Below are 16,355 nucleotides of genomic sequence, written 5' to 3'. Positions count from 1 at the left end.
AAATACATATACGATATGAGAGATCTACTTTATATATATATTTCAGGAGATATTTTAAAATAGGTAAGATTTTTAGTAAAAGTAGGTCAAACTTCCAGGTCAAGTTCATAAGATCACACATCATTACATCACATGAAAGGTCTTTCTGGAAAAAATGTGTATACAAAATATGAAAGCCCAAGCTTAAATAGTTCAAGACATTGTTCTAAAGATTTTTCCAATATATCAGCATATAACACATTGATCCCCTAATGTGGCTACAACCAACCCCATGGGACCATAATTTACTTCATGTCAGGAAGCTTTGATGTAAATTCTAACTTTTCTGGCCCAGTGATTTTAGAGAAGATTTTTAAAGATTTTTCCTATATACTTAAATGTAAAACTTTCATCCCCTATAGTGGCCCCATCCTACCCCCAGGGTTGATGATTTCAACAAACTTGAATCTGCACTATGTCTGGAACATTTCGTGTAAATTTCAAATTTTCTGGCCCAGTGGTTCTTGAGAAAAAGATTTTTGAAGATTTCCCTACATAATCGCATGTAAAACTTTGATCCCTATTGTGGCCCAACCCTACCCCCAGGGACCATGATTTCAACAAACTTGACTCTGCATTATATGTCAGATAGCCTCCGTGTAAATTTTAACAATTTCTTTAGAATGTCATTTCAAGATGGGCGTAGTAATTTGTGAATACACAACTTTAAAAAAAAAACTAAATCCGTTAGGCCTAATGGCGACTTCCACGAACTGTTGTTTACTGTTGAGCAAACAGGTTTCTTGTGGACTGAAGAATGCAGTTTTAAAAGGATGAGTTAGAGATAAGTCCTGTTGAGAGAAAATTGCAGGAATTTTGTTGAGTGAAACTGGAATTAAGTGCAAAGTTCGATGTTGGTACTAACGGAAAGCGTGGGACACGTGCATAATCAAGATATGTGGGATGCCAGGTAGGGTTCTCTTGATGTTTGTCATGGCTTCCAGGTGGACAATTGAGTGTTACAGAGGGTTTTTCGAGTTTTATAAGTGAATTCCTATATAGATTTGATATATTTCTACCCATCATTAATGATCAGAAATCACACAAAAGAAATGGCCTACAATAGATACATTGAAAGTTAACATCATAATCTGTAATATTTGCAGAAATCTCACGGGAATTACTGAACGACTCTGTGTCATAACGCAATGTGTATGGAGAGTTTACAACTTCGCGATGTATATAACTATAAGCATTTTCTCTCCCGAGCGTTGTCTTGTATAAAACCGGCTTGTTTGTGTCATTGCGAATCGTATGTTGTTGGTTTTTTTAATTCTAAATTTTTGTTGTTTGCTTTCAAACAATCAGTCCTAATACGTTAATACGGTCTACAAAATTCACCAAAATGCCTTCGGGTTCGTTTAATGTGTGACAACGTTCGTGACTCGTGAATAACGTTTCTAACGTTATTTGACATGGTCTGGGGAATTACCTTAATATTGATTTAATTGTTAAGCAAGAATTTTTGTTGTTAAAGACTGTCATTACGATATTAGTAAGTAATACTTTATCCATAAAATCAACAATGTGGTTAGGGTTGCCTTTCCCTTTAAAACAAAAGAATTACTGAAATACCTCACTCAATGTTTTTAACTTTCTAAATGAAATTAAAAGCATAAGTATTGGATTTTACCTCTTCAATTCGTAACTCCTGAGGACTTGTTTCCGATAAATATCTTGGAGAATTACTGTCATGGCCTGATGAACCATTCACCATTACTGGATTCGAAATTTCTTTTTTTCCTATGAAAAATTAACTACAGTTCTAAAATTTCATACTCTTTAAGGTAAGTCTCAATGAACAAGAGAATACATTTCTGCTATAAATTCATCCTTAAATGTAGAGTTTCAAATGAGTCCAAGGAAACTTTGTTCTTGTGTTCTTGAACATATCTCAAATTTACATCTTCAATAGTTTCAGAACGGTTAAACAATTTTCTCAAGAACTTCAGTTCTTAATTGGTTCTTAAACATCATTAAGAAACCAATGAAGAACTGTTCACAGATTAAAAAAATTTCTTAATATGTTATCAAAATGTTTTTTGAACAAATGAAGAATAATTCAAGAATTAAATTGTTCTTGAGTAATTCTTTGAAAAAATTCGCATTTACTATCAACTAATCAAGAATTTTAAGGATAATTTCAGAATTCTTGAAAGGTTCATGACAAGTTCTTCTATAATATCTACAATGAGGAATTTTTCTTTAGTTTAGGTGCTGTTCCTAAAATGTTAAGTTCTTGTCTTATTTAACGTTTCATGAACATCCCTTAAAAAAATTCAAGAACTGGTGAGGTACAGTTTAAAAATGTTCAGGAATAATTGTTCAAGAACAATTCAAGAAAAGTTCTGAATAATTCAAGAACTGTTCTGATAGGTTTTGCTGAGTAAACTATTGGACATAACAGTCTACCTACCTTGGCTTTCCATTGGAACTGGAGTGCAAGGAAAACTCGCGCCATTTTGTTTCTCTAGAATTTCCAGAAACTCAGCTCTGTTTAGTAAGAAATCAGCATTTAACATTATCACCTGTGCTTTTCACCTGAGTGTATTCACTCATACACAATCACAAATCATTTTGAGCAGTTACAAGAATCTACCCAGTATTTATGAATATATAGACTATACATCATGACAGCAACTTATCAGACACCACCACATACCAAAGAAGTTTATTAGAATAAGAAATTCAAATCAGAATTGCTGTTTACACAGGTTCGCACCTGAGATTTGGAACAATGTCATTCTTTGGGGAAGTGTATTTCTGATTTTTGCACTGAAGGAGAATTAGGAAATTAGAAAAACTGGGGTCGCATCGCTTCTTATTGAGCTACCTTGTTCTAAATATGACCTTATTGCACTTAAACTAATTCAATTAAACTTGATTTGTCTGTTATTGTCACAACATAAGCAAGACAAATCAATCATTACATAAAATAGATACATAATCATGTCTTCTAACACTACAGACAAAAATAAAGGTTTAATACTAGTAATGGAAATAAATAATGACCTTTTTGCACCAGAGATGATATCAAATTTGAGAGTTTAAAAGGACATATTAGGAGTAAAGTAAATTTCTAAAACTTCACATAACTTTCAAGGTTCTTGAGAAGATTTTAAAAAAAATCAATATATGCACCCAGGGGTGCATGAGCCGAGTTGCATGGGATACACTGTAAAGTCAGGAATGATGTGGCATATCTATAATTGTGAAGAACTAATTTCAGTTTTAAACTTTTCGAGTTACTGTCCAGAAACCATATTTGTCTGAAGTTTTCAATCTATTTTCGGTCATTGTGACCTTGACCTTTTTCCTCCAAAATCAATAGGGGCCTTGCTTTGCTGGTATCCAACAATGTATCCAAGTTTCATTTGATTCAAATTAAAAAAAAAATTTGAGTTATCCTCTGGAAACCAAATTTTTTTGGAATTTTAAATCTATTTTCGGTCACTGTGACCTTTGACCTATTTTCTCCAAAATCAATAGGGGTCTTCCTTACCTGGTACATAACAATATCATTAAAGGACACATCTCGTGTTTTCAAAGTATACATAATTATATGCATTTTGTCTTCCTTATGCTTATAGAAATTAATTGTAATAGTTCGTTCGCTGAAGTATTGCGATAATTAGCCACAATACGGACTTAAATCTAAGCCCCGATTTCAAAAAGCCTAGTTAATTAGATAGGTAGTCACGTGGTACAGTGACGTCATATGCGACCTTCGTCGATCAACTTGTTGTAAAAGTAGTGTTAGATATTTTTAAAAACTCGGGTTTTAGGGGCCTAATAAATTTACCATGGATAACATTTATTTCGATGTTAACCAATTTCCCGAGTCTTATATCTTTAAGCCACCAGTGCATACAAATAGCGGCCCAAATGTAGCGAGGAAAGCGAGTATGAAATCTGCGAGTAAATAATGTTTACATGGGATCACTGTCTAAACACAATATGGTAATGTCATTTCTGTAAAGAACTGTAATTAGTGTTGTTGCTTTTTGAAAATAAACAGTGCAATTATTATTAAATTTATTTTGGAGAAGTTAGATCTAAATTATGATACGATTATGTATCATTGACAACTAGGCCTACTGTCACGGGTGCATTTCGAGAAAAAAAATAATAATAAAAATTATCAAACTTATGGTGAAAATCCCAATACTTTTAGATTATTTTATTCAAGCAATTTTATTAATCATTATTTTTTTGTTATCTACACGTTGTTACTTAGGAAGTGGAAGCGCGGCGTGCTGTACGTTGTTGTAAACACGTACGTGTTCCTTTAAAAAAAAAATGAAAGCATTATAATTCAATTCAAAGTTGGGAAATATCATATTTTATTATTTATAATTGAAAATTCAATTATCTTTTATCTTCAAATTTCTTTTTTAAAACTACCAGTTGGTAGACACTGCTAGCGAAGTTCTGCCTATATGGTGTTACAAGGTGAAGGTCAGTTGGTGCGAGTGTGTATTGAATTTAAGAGCAGAACGGAAAGCATAAGCCATAGGCCTATATGTAACAGTGGGTAGCTTCGATAGAACCATTTTCTCGCAGTTTATCTACGTCTTTGTCCAAGTGCTTGTTTAAAAAAGTACAGGGACAAATTCTACTGGGTTTTTTATGGCAAAGTCGTTGTGCCGACAAAAAATATTCACGTCTTGTCCCTCATACCTTCCTTCGAAAATTGAAAAAAACACAGTCCAAAGCCTCTCTACTGACAGCAAGTATACCCTTAATCGGCACAAAACACCCTAATGCAGTGTTATTTACAAGCCGTTAATGTGATAATTGTTTGTTTGTCAATTAAATCTAATCTGTTAATGAAATGGCTAACAACTGTTTTCAAATCTTCTCGCTCGAGGTCGCATATGATGTCACAGATAATGGCGCGTAAAATATCGAAGAAAATATGCATATCGCAAGATTTGAATTTCATCGCTTTCAAACTCGAAAACTACGCAAACTGTTTCCTTTAAAACACATGTAAAGTAGTTTTAGACATGAAATGAATTAATTTTGCTGAAAAAATTAAAAAGTTTAAAAACATGCGATGTGTCCTTTAAGTATCATTTGATTCGGATTTAAACTTTCTGAGTTATCATCCGGAAACCAAATTTTTCTGAAATTTTCATTCTATATTCGGTCACTGTGACCTTGACCTTTGTCTCCAAAATCAATAGGGGTCTTCCTTACCTGGTACCCAACAATATACCAAAGTTTCATTTGATTAGATTGAAAACATTTGGAGTTATCATCCGGAAACCAATTGTTGACGCCCAACCGCCCGCCCGCATCACCAAACCAATAGCCGAGTTCAACTTCGTTGCAACTTGGCTAAAAATTATATATTAGTATGTAAAACTTTGATACCCTATTGTGGCCCCACCCTACCCCCGGGGGCCACGATTTTAACAAACTTTAATTTTCACTATGTCAGAAAGCTTTCATGTAAATTTGTACCATACTAGCCCAGTGGTTCTTATTGAGAAGATTTTTAAAAAAATTCCCTATATATTCATATGTAAAACTTTGATCCCCTATTGCAGACCCATCCTACCTTCGGGTTAGAATAGGTCCTCAAATACCCCCTCGTTTGTCGTAAAAGGCAACTAAATGGGGCAGTCCTTCGGATGAGACCGCAAAAACCGAGGTCCCGTGTCACAGAAGGTGTGGCACGATAAAGATCCCTTCCTGCTCAATGGCCATAAGTGCCAAGCATAGGCCTAAATTTTGCAGCCCTTCGCCGGCAGTGGTGACGTCTCCATATGAGTGAAATATTCTCGAGAGGGACGTTAAACAATATTCAATCAATCCAGGAACCATGATTTGAACAAACTTGAATCTGCACAATGTCAGAAAGCTTTCATGTAAATTTTAGCTCTTCTGGCCCAGTGGTTCTTGAGAAGATGACCCCATCCTATTTTTGCATTTTTGTGGTTATCTTTCTTTGAAGGGGGCATGAACCTTCAATTGAACAAACTTGAAAGTCCTTCACCAAGCAATGCTTTTTGCCAAATTTGGTTGAAATTGGCTTAGTGGTTTGGGAGAAGAAGTCAAAAATGTAAAAAGTTTACAGACAGATGGACAGACGACAGACAATCAGAAAAGATCACTTGAGCGTTCAGCTCAGGTGAGCTAAAAATCACTATAATAATTTTGGCCCACCCTGGAATCAAACCCCCCCCCCCCCCCCCCCCCCCCCTTGGGATCATGGAATTTACAATTTTGGTAAAGGACTAACTACTCTTTCTAAATATCCATTTAGTTTCAATTTAGTATCAATATAATTATTTAAGATGTTTTACACATATATATTATGTACCATGTTTGGCCCCGCCCTGGAGTCCAAAAGATCATGAAACTTACAATTTTGGTAGAGGCCTTCATGCTCTATATAAATATGCATTTAGTTTTTCTTACATTTGTGAGATTGCAGAGAAGAGGATTTTTGAAAATTTGTCAATTTTTGTCAGTTTCTACCCTGCCCCTAAGGCCCCAGGGGAACAGGAGTCCTGAAATTTACAATTGATGTCCCCCTTGTCCCAAACATGATTCACACCAAATCTGAAAAGAATTGGAAAGGTAGTTATCAAGAACTTAAAAATGTTCAATTGTTAACACAACGACTGACACTGACCAATTGCAATAGCTCACTCTGAGTGACTCGATCAGAAGACCTAAAAAAATATGTTGTAAAGTAAAAGTTCTTATTATGAAAAAAATCAATAAATTTGAAGTAGTGGAGAAAATAGGTTACTCCAGATGTGCGCAAGATTGTTATACATACTTTGATTGTTCATCTCGAGCTACAGCCATCTCCACTTGATTAGAAGCTGAAGCTTGGCGCAAAATGGCCACTGCTCTGATGATAAGAAAATAAAGAGATGTTTACCCCAATAGCATCATCTTCATGTCTCCTCTTTCTTTGCATTAAATTTCTTACAATATTTATAGTTCAAAATTTCTTAAAAATTTTGATCATCATAATTCTTACCTGTCATTTGTTATTCCTTGAAAACTTTCACCATTGACAGACAATATTTCATCCCCTTGCTGCAGTCTACCTATTAGTTGACATTTATTCATTGAACATTGGGTAACTTTAATGTAAACTTAACACGTATAATATATTACAGTATATACAGGTGACTCAACATAACTCAAACTTCAAGGAAAGATCAAGGGACTTTGATAAACTTCAAGAGACCAAAAGTTGACAAGATTGAAGGTTGGAAGTTAAAAGTCCAACCATTATAATTCGGAATTTATAGTAACACAGAGTGTATATTTGCAACATTATGAAATAGTTTTGACACATTTTTCCTTGCGTTTTCCATGCCTCGAAATCATATCCTCAATATTACTGCCACATTGTCATGTCAAAAGAAACTTTTAACAAGATGAGTTTGCCCCCGATAATGGCCAATTCCAAAGATGGCCAAGGTCACAAGGACCAATATCTTGGTACCAGTAGAAAGATCTTGTCACAAGAAATCCTCATGTGCAATATGAAAGCTCTAATATTTACCAATTAGAAGCTATGACCAATGTCAAATTTTTTAAAAGTAAGTCAAAAGTCTTAGTACCCATGGAGAGGTCTTGTCACAAGGATTACTCATGTGAAATACCAAAGCTCTAGCACTCACTGTTCAAAAGTAGCAAGGTTAAAATTTTTGAAAAGTAGGTCAAACTCCAAGGTCAAGAATTTTGGTACCACAGAAAGGTCTTGTCATTAGGAATACTCATGTGAAATATCAAAGCTCTAGCACTTACTGTTCAAAAGTTATTAGCAAGGTTAAAGTTTCAGACAGAATGACAGAAAGGACAAAAACAATATGCTCATCTTTGATATCAGGGTCATAAAAATTACACAGTATCATTTAGCTATCCAATCATCATTAAAATTGTACAATTAAACAATTGATTAGTTATCTACCCCCAATATGAAGAACAAGTCTATGGTTAAAACTGACAAATTTAGCAAAAATCTACCCCCAAAAGCACAGAAATGGTATTATCTATGTGAACATCTAACACAGCCACACTAGCCTCAGGTATTCACTGCTATTCAAGTAACATCCAAACAGAAATAACAAGAGGTACTGTTAGCAATGCTCACTAAGAATACCCCCCCCCCCCCCAATCTCCAAAAGGGTGTTATTAATAGGTATAAATTACCTCTTTCTTGAGTGTAAAAAAGAAAGGGCAGGACAAAACCTTGGGTAGTCTCTTCTCTAGGAGTGTGTTTGACCTTTGACCTCAAAATCAATAGGGAACATCTTCGTCCCATGTGTAGTCCATATGTATGATATGGTGACTGTAGGTGGAAAGGGTAATGTTTTAGAGGCCAGAAACCATATTGCTACTTCGATGTCCAGTGCACTTGATCTTTTACCCCAAATTCAATAGGGAACAACTTCGTCCCATGGGTAGTCCATATGTATGATATGGTGACTGTAGGTGGAAAGGATAATGCTTTAGAGCCCGGAAACCATTGCGTTTACATGCAGACAGACAACCTGATTCCAGTATACCCACCACAACCTTATAGCGGGGGTTATGATTATATGCTTGATTGATGGTGTGTATACACTACCACTACTTCAAGATATCAAGAGTAACAAACAATGAAATAAAATCAATATATGCACCCAGGGGTGCATGAGCCGAGTTGCATGGGATACATTGTAAAGTCAGGAATGATGTGGCATATTTATCTTTGTGAAGAACTAATTTCAGTTTTAAACTTTTCGAGTTACTGTCCAGAAACCATATTTGTCTGAAGTTTTCAATCCAGCAATATATCCAAGTTTCATTTGATTCAAATTAAAAAATTTCCGAGTTATCCTCGACAAACCAAATTTTTTTGGAATTTTAAATCTATTTTCGGTCACTGTGACCTTGACCTTTGACCTATTTTCTCCAAAATCAATAGGGGTCTTCCTTACCTGGTACATAACAATATCTTTAAGTATCATTTGATTCGGATTTAAACTCTCTGAGTTATCATCCGGAAACCAAATATTTCTGAAATTTTCATTCTATATTCGGTCACTGTGACCTTGACTTTTGACCTTTTTTCTCCAAAATCAATAGGGGTTTTCCTTACCTGGTACCCAACAATATATCATAGTTTCATTTGATTCGGATTTAAACTTTCTGAGTTACCATCCGGAAACCAAACATTTCTGAAATTTTCATTCTATATTCGGTCACTGTGACCTTGACCTTTGACCTTTTTTCTCCAAAATCAATAGGGGTCTTCTTTACCTGGTACCCAACAATATATCATAGTTTCATTTGATTCGGATTTAAACTTTCTGAGTTATCATCCGGAAACCAAATTTTTCTGAAATTTTCATTCTATTTTTGGTCACTGTGACCTTGACCTTTGACCATTTTTCTCCAAAATCAATAGGGGTCTTCTTTACCTGGTACCCAACACTATATCAAAGTTTCTTTTGATTAGATTGTAAACTTTTCGAGTTATCATCAGGAAACCAATTGTTGATGCCCAACCGCCTACCTGCCCACCCGCCTGCATCACCAAACCAATAGACGAGTTCAACTTCGTTGCAACTCGGCTAATAATTTCACTTGGAGGGGTCAAGAACTTTAAGAGATCAGAAGTTCAAAAGATCAAGAATTTAAACAAGAGGCCCATGGGCCACATCGCTCACCAGAGTCACCTAGCTTGGCCCATATCTGAAGACTTTCCATATATATTTGCATGTAAAACCTTAGTCCCTATTATGGCCCCAACTACCCCTGGAGGCCACAATTTTTGCAAACTTGAATCTACACTACGTCAGAAAGCTTTCATGTAAATGTCAACTTCTTTGGCCCAATGGTTTTTGAGAAGAAGATTTTTAAAGATTTTCCCTATATTTGTATGTAAAACTTTGAACCAACCCCCCCCCCCCCCCCACTTGTGGCCCCACCTACCCCCCGGGGTCATGATTTGAACAAACTTGAATCTGCACTATGTCAGAAAGTTTTCTTGTAAATCTCAGCTTTTCTGACTCAGTGGTTATTGAGAAGAAGATTTTAACTATATATTTGTATGTAAAACTTTGATCCCCCTTGTGGCCCCATCCTACCCTGGGGGCCATGATTTGAACAAACTTGAATCTGCACTATGTCCGAAAGTTTTCATGTAAAAATCAGCTTTTCTGGCTCAGTGGTTCTTGAGAAGAAGATTTTTCATATAATTATATTTGTATGTAAAACTTTGATCCCCTATTGTGGCCCCATCCAACCCCTGGGGCCCATGATTTGAACAAACTTGAATCTGCATTATGTCAGGAAGCTTTCATGTAAATCTCAGCTTTTCTGGCTTAGTGGTTCTTGAGAAGAAGATTTTTAAAGTTTTTCCCTATATATTTGTATGTAAAACTTTGATCCCCCCCTTGTGGCCCCATCCTACCCCAGGTGGCCATGATTTGAACAAACTTGAATCTGCAATATGTCAGGAAGCTTTCAGGTAAATTTCAGCTCTTCTGGCCCAGTGGTTCTTGAGAAGAAGATTTTTAAATGACCCCACCCTATTTTTGCATTTTTGTGATTATCTCCCCTTTGAAAGGAACATGGCCCTTCATTTGAACAAACTTGAAAGTCCTTCACCTAAGGATGCTTTTGGCCAAGTTTGGTTGAGATTGGTCCAGCGGTTCTGGAGATGAAGTCGAAAATGTAAAAAGTTTACAACGACAACAACGACAGACAACAGACAAATTTTGATCAGAAAAGCTCACTTGAGCCTTTGGTTCAGGTGAGCTAAAAATGGGTGAATAAGGTGAGAAAAGTGCCTTCAAGAAGGTGGATAGGAAAGACAAAAAAATATCGTTCTCAATAAGATTTAGAATAATCAGTTAGTTTTAAAGTATTTATATTTACCATAGGTTGTGAATGAAACACATGAGGAATGCATACATGAAATACAAAAGATGTAATCACTCGCCATTCAAAAGTTATGAGCTCTAGGTTAAAGTTTCAATAAAATTCAAGTCAAACTCAAAGGTCAAGGTCACAAGTCAAACATCTTGGCATAAAATGAAATATCTTCCAATAAGGAATCTACATATAGAATATGAAAGCCCAGCTATCTTAACGTAGGTCGCGGGTTTACAGACCTTTTTTCTCACTCGAAAACACCATCTGAAAATTTGACTGATGTATCTGAACAATGTATATACTACTCTGTGAAAATTGTTTTTCATTCAAGAGCAGTTTTTTGGCAATTACGTCTTCAACATACCATTGTTTTAACAGTAGCGACACTGTTTTCCATTGAATTATATAGAAAATAATATTGATTGACTTTATTCATTGCATAATTCAACTTAAAATAGACATACTTTGGTGCTGTTCATCTTGATAATATTAATATCAAAGCGAAACAAAAATATTTTTCAAAATATTTATGGAAAAAAATTATGGGGTATTCGAGTTCGTTTTTTAAAGAAAAAGATGTCAAAGTTTGATAAAAACCATCAAAGCAACAGTTTTTAACAAATAACATTACAAATATTCGCGACGTCATTCAACAACGTTATTCATTTACTTTTCATGCATCATTTCAAAAAGAACTCGAAACAACGTTATTGACTCCTGGTTTTGAAGGGGAAATCAGATATGTATGGACAAAATAATCAATTATTTACAAAATTGTATATCACAAAATTTCTTAATATATATAAATGTGTACATATGTTGCGCTATATATCTAAATTGTGTTGCGTGGCAAATAATTGAAATTCTTTTCTTCTTTTGCGATCGCATGATCGCAGTAACAATGAATAAACTAATATAGCCTTCATGTAATAGTATAATTTTATTTTTGAATCCCATTAAGATTAATCTTTTAATTTCATATACATGTAGTTTAATCATGTCTTAATATTCCAACCAGAAATACAACTAAAGTTGTTCTATTTTACAAAATATTTATGTTTATCTAACACCCCTCTCATAAACACATAGAAATGCTCACTTTCCCAAACCAAACAACCCCTCGAAAACATGAACGTGGTTTAAAACTATAATTATTTTAAACTTGTATTGCAGATTCACTTGAAACGTCTGCTACTTTTTCTAATTTTTGACCAACTTCACATTCTTGTTCATTTAGAGTCTTGAGCCTTTTGCAGTGTTTGAAATAACCGTGTGCCCGACCGCCCGAGACGCATGTAGTTTACCACGGGCGAATAAATTTCTTGGTATAGTCGCCCAATCGGACGTGATGAAATTTCTGCTAGACAAAATTTAGATGAATCAACTTCATTGTTGTACCTGTAACTAAATGGACAGACCTTGTCAATTTAGTACATTTTACTGCATATTCTACCGTATATAAAAATTTCAATACAATATAATGTACTAGAAACGAATTAGGTCCATCGTACTTCATTAGAAGATAGATACATGTAGTAACACATGTAAACGTAATCTTAAAACATGCAGGGCAAGTAGGTCTTTGGCAGGGCTAACCATTTTTACAAGCAGTCAGCCCTGCATGTCCAGCTAATTTTACAGCGAGTTTCAAACATTCCTTATGGTGGGCAGTTGTAAGGTTCAACTTTGCTAGAATACAATCATGTATTGTTAGTTTGCTGTTCCCCAACCAATACCGGCATTCATTTATAAATATGATCAACTCTCTCTCTCTAATATATAACAATAATAATAAATTCTTTATTTAGACAGGATAGCACAATTAGTACAAAAGACTAGTTTACATTGTGGTCCTGTAAACAACAATTTACTCTCTCTCTCTCTCTAAGTACATGTATAGGCAATTCCTGCTCAATTTTTTCCAGGGGTTCTGGAAATGTTTTCAGACACATTTGCAGCAAGACACATTGAAAAATTTCTTTATAGGATATCCCCGCCCAACGCTTTTAATTATTCAATGTTGTTCGATCTTCAGTATGATGGGGTAGGAATAAAATTATGAACTCGCCATTTTCAAATGTCCGCCATAAACGCGTCAAATCTCTGATTAAAACTTTCATGAACTGGGAAACTCCCGCCAGATTTTTTCCGGGTTCTAAAAACGCTTATAAAAGCATTCCCAACATCGCCAGCTTTCTCACCTCCCCAAGTTGTCCACTGCTAAACTTTATACAGTAACAGGATAAAACATTACTAGCCGAAATTTTGCACCGGAAACGAAAGGAAGACAACAAACTCAAACGAAGCATGTTCTACTTCGATGATAACTGTTGGTAATATTAATGTGATATCGGTAAAGTATTACGTTCTTTATATTCAGTCAATGACCCATGTATACTTTATTCAGACAACTGTCATGTCACAATTGAATGTGCAAGTAAAAAGACGTTGAGTTGTAGGATTTGCGTACCCGAAAACGATGACGTAAGCAAACCCGCGACCTACATTAAATAGTTCAGGACACATTGCTTAGGTTAGGTTTTCTAAAAAGTTTGTTGATCTCCAAAGTCAAGGTCACAAGTTTAAAATCTTTGGTATCAAAAGAAAGGTCTTGTCACAAGGAATGCACATACAAAAGATGAAATATGAGAGCCCATTGGAGAGAGGACAAAAACAATACCCCCTCCCAAAACTTCAGCCCCAGGGACAATAAACAAGAGGCCCATGGGCCACATTGCTCACCTGAGTCACCTTGGTCCATTCAAAGTTTATGTATTTATTTGTTCTTTATTCATGCTTAGATAGGCATACAAAACTAAGTTCAGATGACGCTTTACTATCGCAAACTAAACAGAGCACAATGTTATGTCGCATTACCCAAAACAAAACTTCTAACGAATGAGTAAAACGATGTTTTAAAGTAAATTTACACAAAGAACAAACTCGAGAAATTTAACAGTCTGTAGATCTTAAAATTATGTATAAAAGTTACTCTCTCGTCACGTCAAAACAAATTATAGATTTCATTCAAAGTCGGATTATATATAATTTTAATCATCACGACTCAACCCCAGTGCAAGGTGTAAACTGACCAATTAGCCAATTATATACTCAAGTGTGTCACCTCCACAAAGAAGCACCGCAATGTCTCCCCAATGTAAACACCTAATTACCTCTCCGGCATTCAACAAAATCCAGGTAAGGCCCAAGCGGAAATTATTACACGCTTGTGTAATGGTGGGTATACGCTACCACCACTTCGAGAGATCGAGAGTGAAAAACAATGAAATGTGTTTTACGGGACCCAACTTCACTTTGAGAGATCGAAAGTAAATTTGCTTTGTTATATAGAGAGAAAAATCGGGACCATGATTTCACTTCGAGAAATCGAAGTTCGAGCCATCGAGAGTCACCTGTACTTAACATGGCTACATCACCAAATGAAATCATTTGAAGCTGTGAGTTTTTGAGACATATAGAGCTTTAATGAATGTTTGAAGATATGGTCGGACACAACTATAGAGTGAAAATATGTCAGAATTTTTTTATATTGAATTTTTGAGATGGCGATGCAAGTATACAACAATGTAAGGCCTCAACTGTGTGCATTTTTTTTTTTGGCACCATAAATAAAAAGTTTTTATAGAGGGTGGATCTGTAGCTACTCTAGTTATTGTACAGAAAAAGAAACAGCACAACCATGATACAAGCACTCTAAACCATGCCTCTGGAAAAAGAAACAGCACAACCATGATACAAGCACTCTAAACCATGCCTCTGGAAAAAGAAACAGCACAACCATGATACAAGCACTCTAAACCATGCCTCTGGAAAAAGAAACAGCACAACCATGATACAAGCACTCTAAACCATGCCTCTGGAAAAAGAAGTCCTGCAGAGTGTACATATAACCAGTAAATTCTGAGGTTTCCATTTTTACCGTCTTGATCTGCAAGTCCTCCCGGTAAGATTCTTTTGATAAAAATCCCATTGACCTCTCGTCCATCTCTGCTACATCCACCACAAATCTTAATTCCTAGGAGGAAAATAAAACAACTTGTATTGTCAGACCAAAGTTAAAGAATTTCATTATACTATATTGTGTTGAGTTTGCATGTCTACTAATTTTGGAGTGTCAGAGTTGCATATACTTACATTTGCCATTAGATACAATTGATCAAATATAGGTACAGTATAATCTGTCTAAACCGACTGTGTGTGGTTCCAAAGAAATTGGCCAATTTACACAGAGTCCAAAGTGCAGAATGTTGAAAAGTATGAGAGTTGCTTCCCTTATATTCGCTGTCTATTATGCATACATGTGTAATGATTGCTAACATTTTATCATATCACAAAAGAATTCAAAATGTGAAAATATAAATGTCAGTGTTTTATCGTTGTGTTCTTTTGAAAAAGTTTCAATTTTTATTAAACGGTTTAAAAATTTGGGAATTATTCGCACACTTTTTTGTTGGTAAATTGACGATTTCGTCTACATCATTGCTGTCCTCAAGTGCTTAAACATTATGTACGTTCGTCAAGTTTGTGTTGTGTTCGTCTAAAATTTGTCTTTCCCAGCTTATGTCGTACAGTACCTGCAACGTTATTCTTGACATGATAAACGATAGAACAGGATACACGCACGATAGGATAGGATACATGCACGATACGATAGGATACACGGTAAACCTGATAAACGCAAAACCTGATAAACGATCTTCACGATAGACCTGATAAACGCAAAACACGATAAACGATCTTAACGATAAACGGAAAACCTGATAGAAATGTTGTAAATTTAGAAACAATTTAGACAGAACGAAAGTTTGATACGTACAAAATAATTTTCATTATGTTGATAATAATATTGAAGGATTTCAATACTGAATATATACCTAAAGCATATAATTTATTTATCCACGGTTGTACGTTTATTTTTAAAAAATTCTATTTATGTTTTTTTTAACGTCATTACAGCTAAAATCCGGAAGCTAAACTATATACGGTATTGAATTCATCATTTAATATCTATATGAATTTTCTCAGCCAATGATTCTAAAACGTATATTGTCACCTTGAATGTTTAATATATGAATCATAAATGGAGTGATTGATTTTTATCTTGCTTAACGTCTCGCTCGAGAATATTTCACTCATATGGAGACGTCACCATGACCGGTGAAGAGCTTTTTAATTTAGGCTTATGCTCGGCAATTACGGCCATTGAGCAGTGAGGGTTTTTTAGCGTGCCACACCTACCGTGACACGGGGCGTCTGTTTTTAAGGTCATCTCCGAGGACCCGTGGCATTCACACTTGATGCCGAGCGTTTAGCAATTAAACAGGGAATTAACAAAATGGAATATAATGTAGTGATATCATGCTTCAATAGCTCTCTTATTCTAATGTCTATTACCT

General features: G+C 35.2%; 1 protein-coding gene across 4 annotated transcripts in view; it reads right to left on the bottom strand.

Annotated features, from left to right (window-relative positions):
- The window catches only part of LOC125679300 (syntaxin-binding protein 4-like), a 135,736-nt gene that overhangs the window by 83,730 nt on the left and 35,651 nt on the right, over positions 1-16,355 (bottom strand). For all 4 annotated transcript variants that reach the window (XM_048918414.2, XM_048918415.2, XM_048918416.2 and 1 more), the window contains exons 4-8: positions 14,879-14,974; positions 7,043-7,112; positions 6,836-6,910; positions 2,456-2,532; positions 1,673-1,782 (exon numbers count right to left, since the gene is read on the bottom strand). In XM_048918414.2, coding sequence (XP_048774371.1) covers positions 1,673-1,782; positions 2,456-2,532; positions 6,836-6,910; positions 7,043-7,112; positions 14,879-14,974 — 428 coding nt within the window. The remainder of the gene's footprint in view (positions 1-1,672; positions 1,783-2,455; positions 2,533-6,835; positions 6,911-7,042; positions 7,113-14,878; positions 14,975-16,355) is intronic.

This window comes from Ostrea edulis, chromosome 2 (genome assembly GCF_947568905.1).
Source record: "Ostrea edulis chromosome 2, xbOstEdul1.1, whole genome shotgun sequence".
NCBI classification, from domain to species: Eukaryota; Metazoa; Mollusca; class Bivalvia; order Ostreida; family Ostreidae; genus Ostrea; species Ostrea edulis.
The sequence above is the reverse complement of the archived record's forward strand: the minus strand, read 5'-3'. Positions and strand labels throughout refer to the sequence as shown.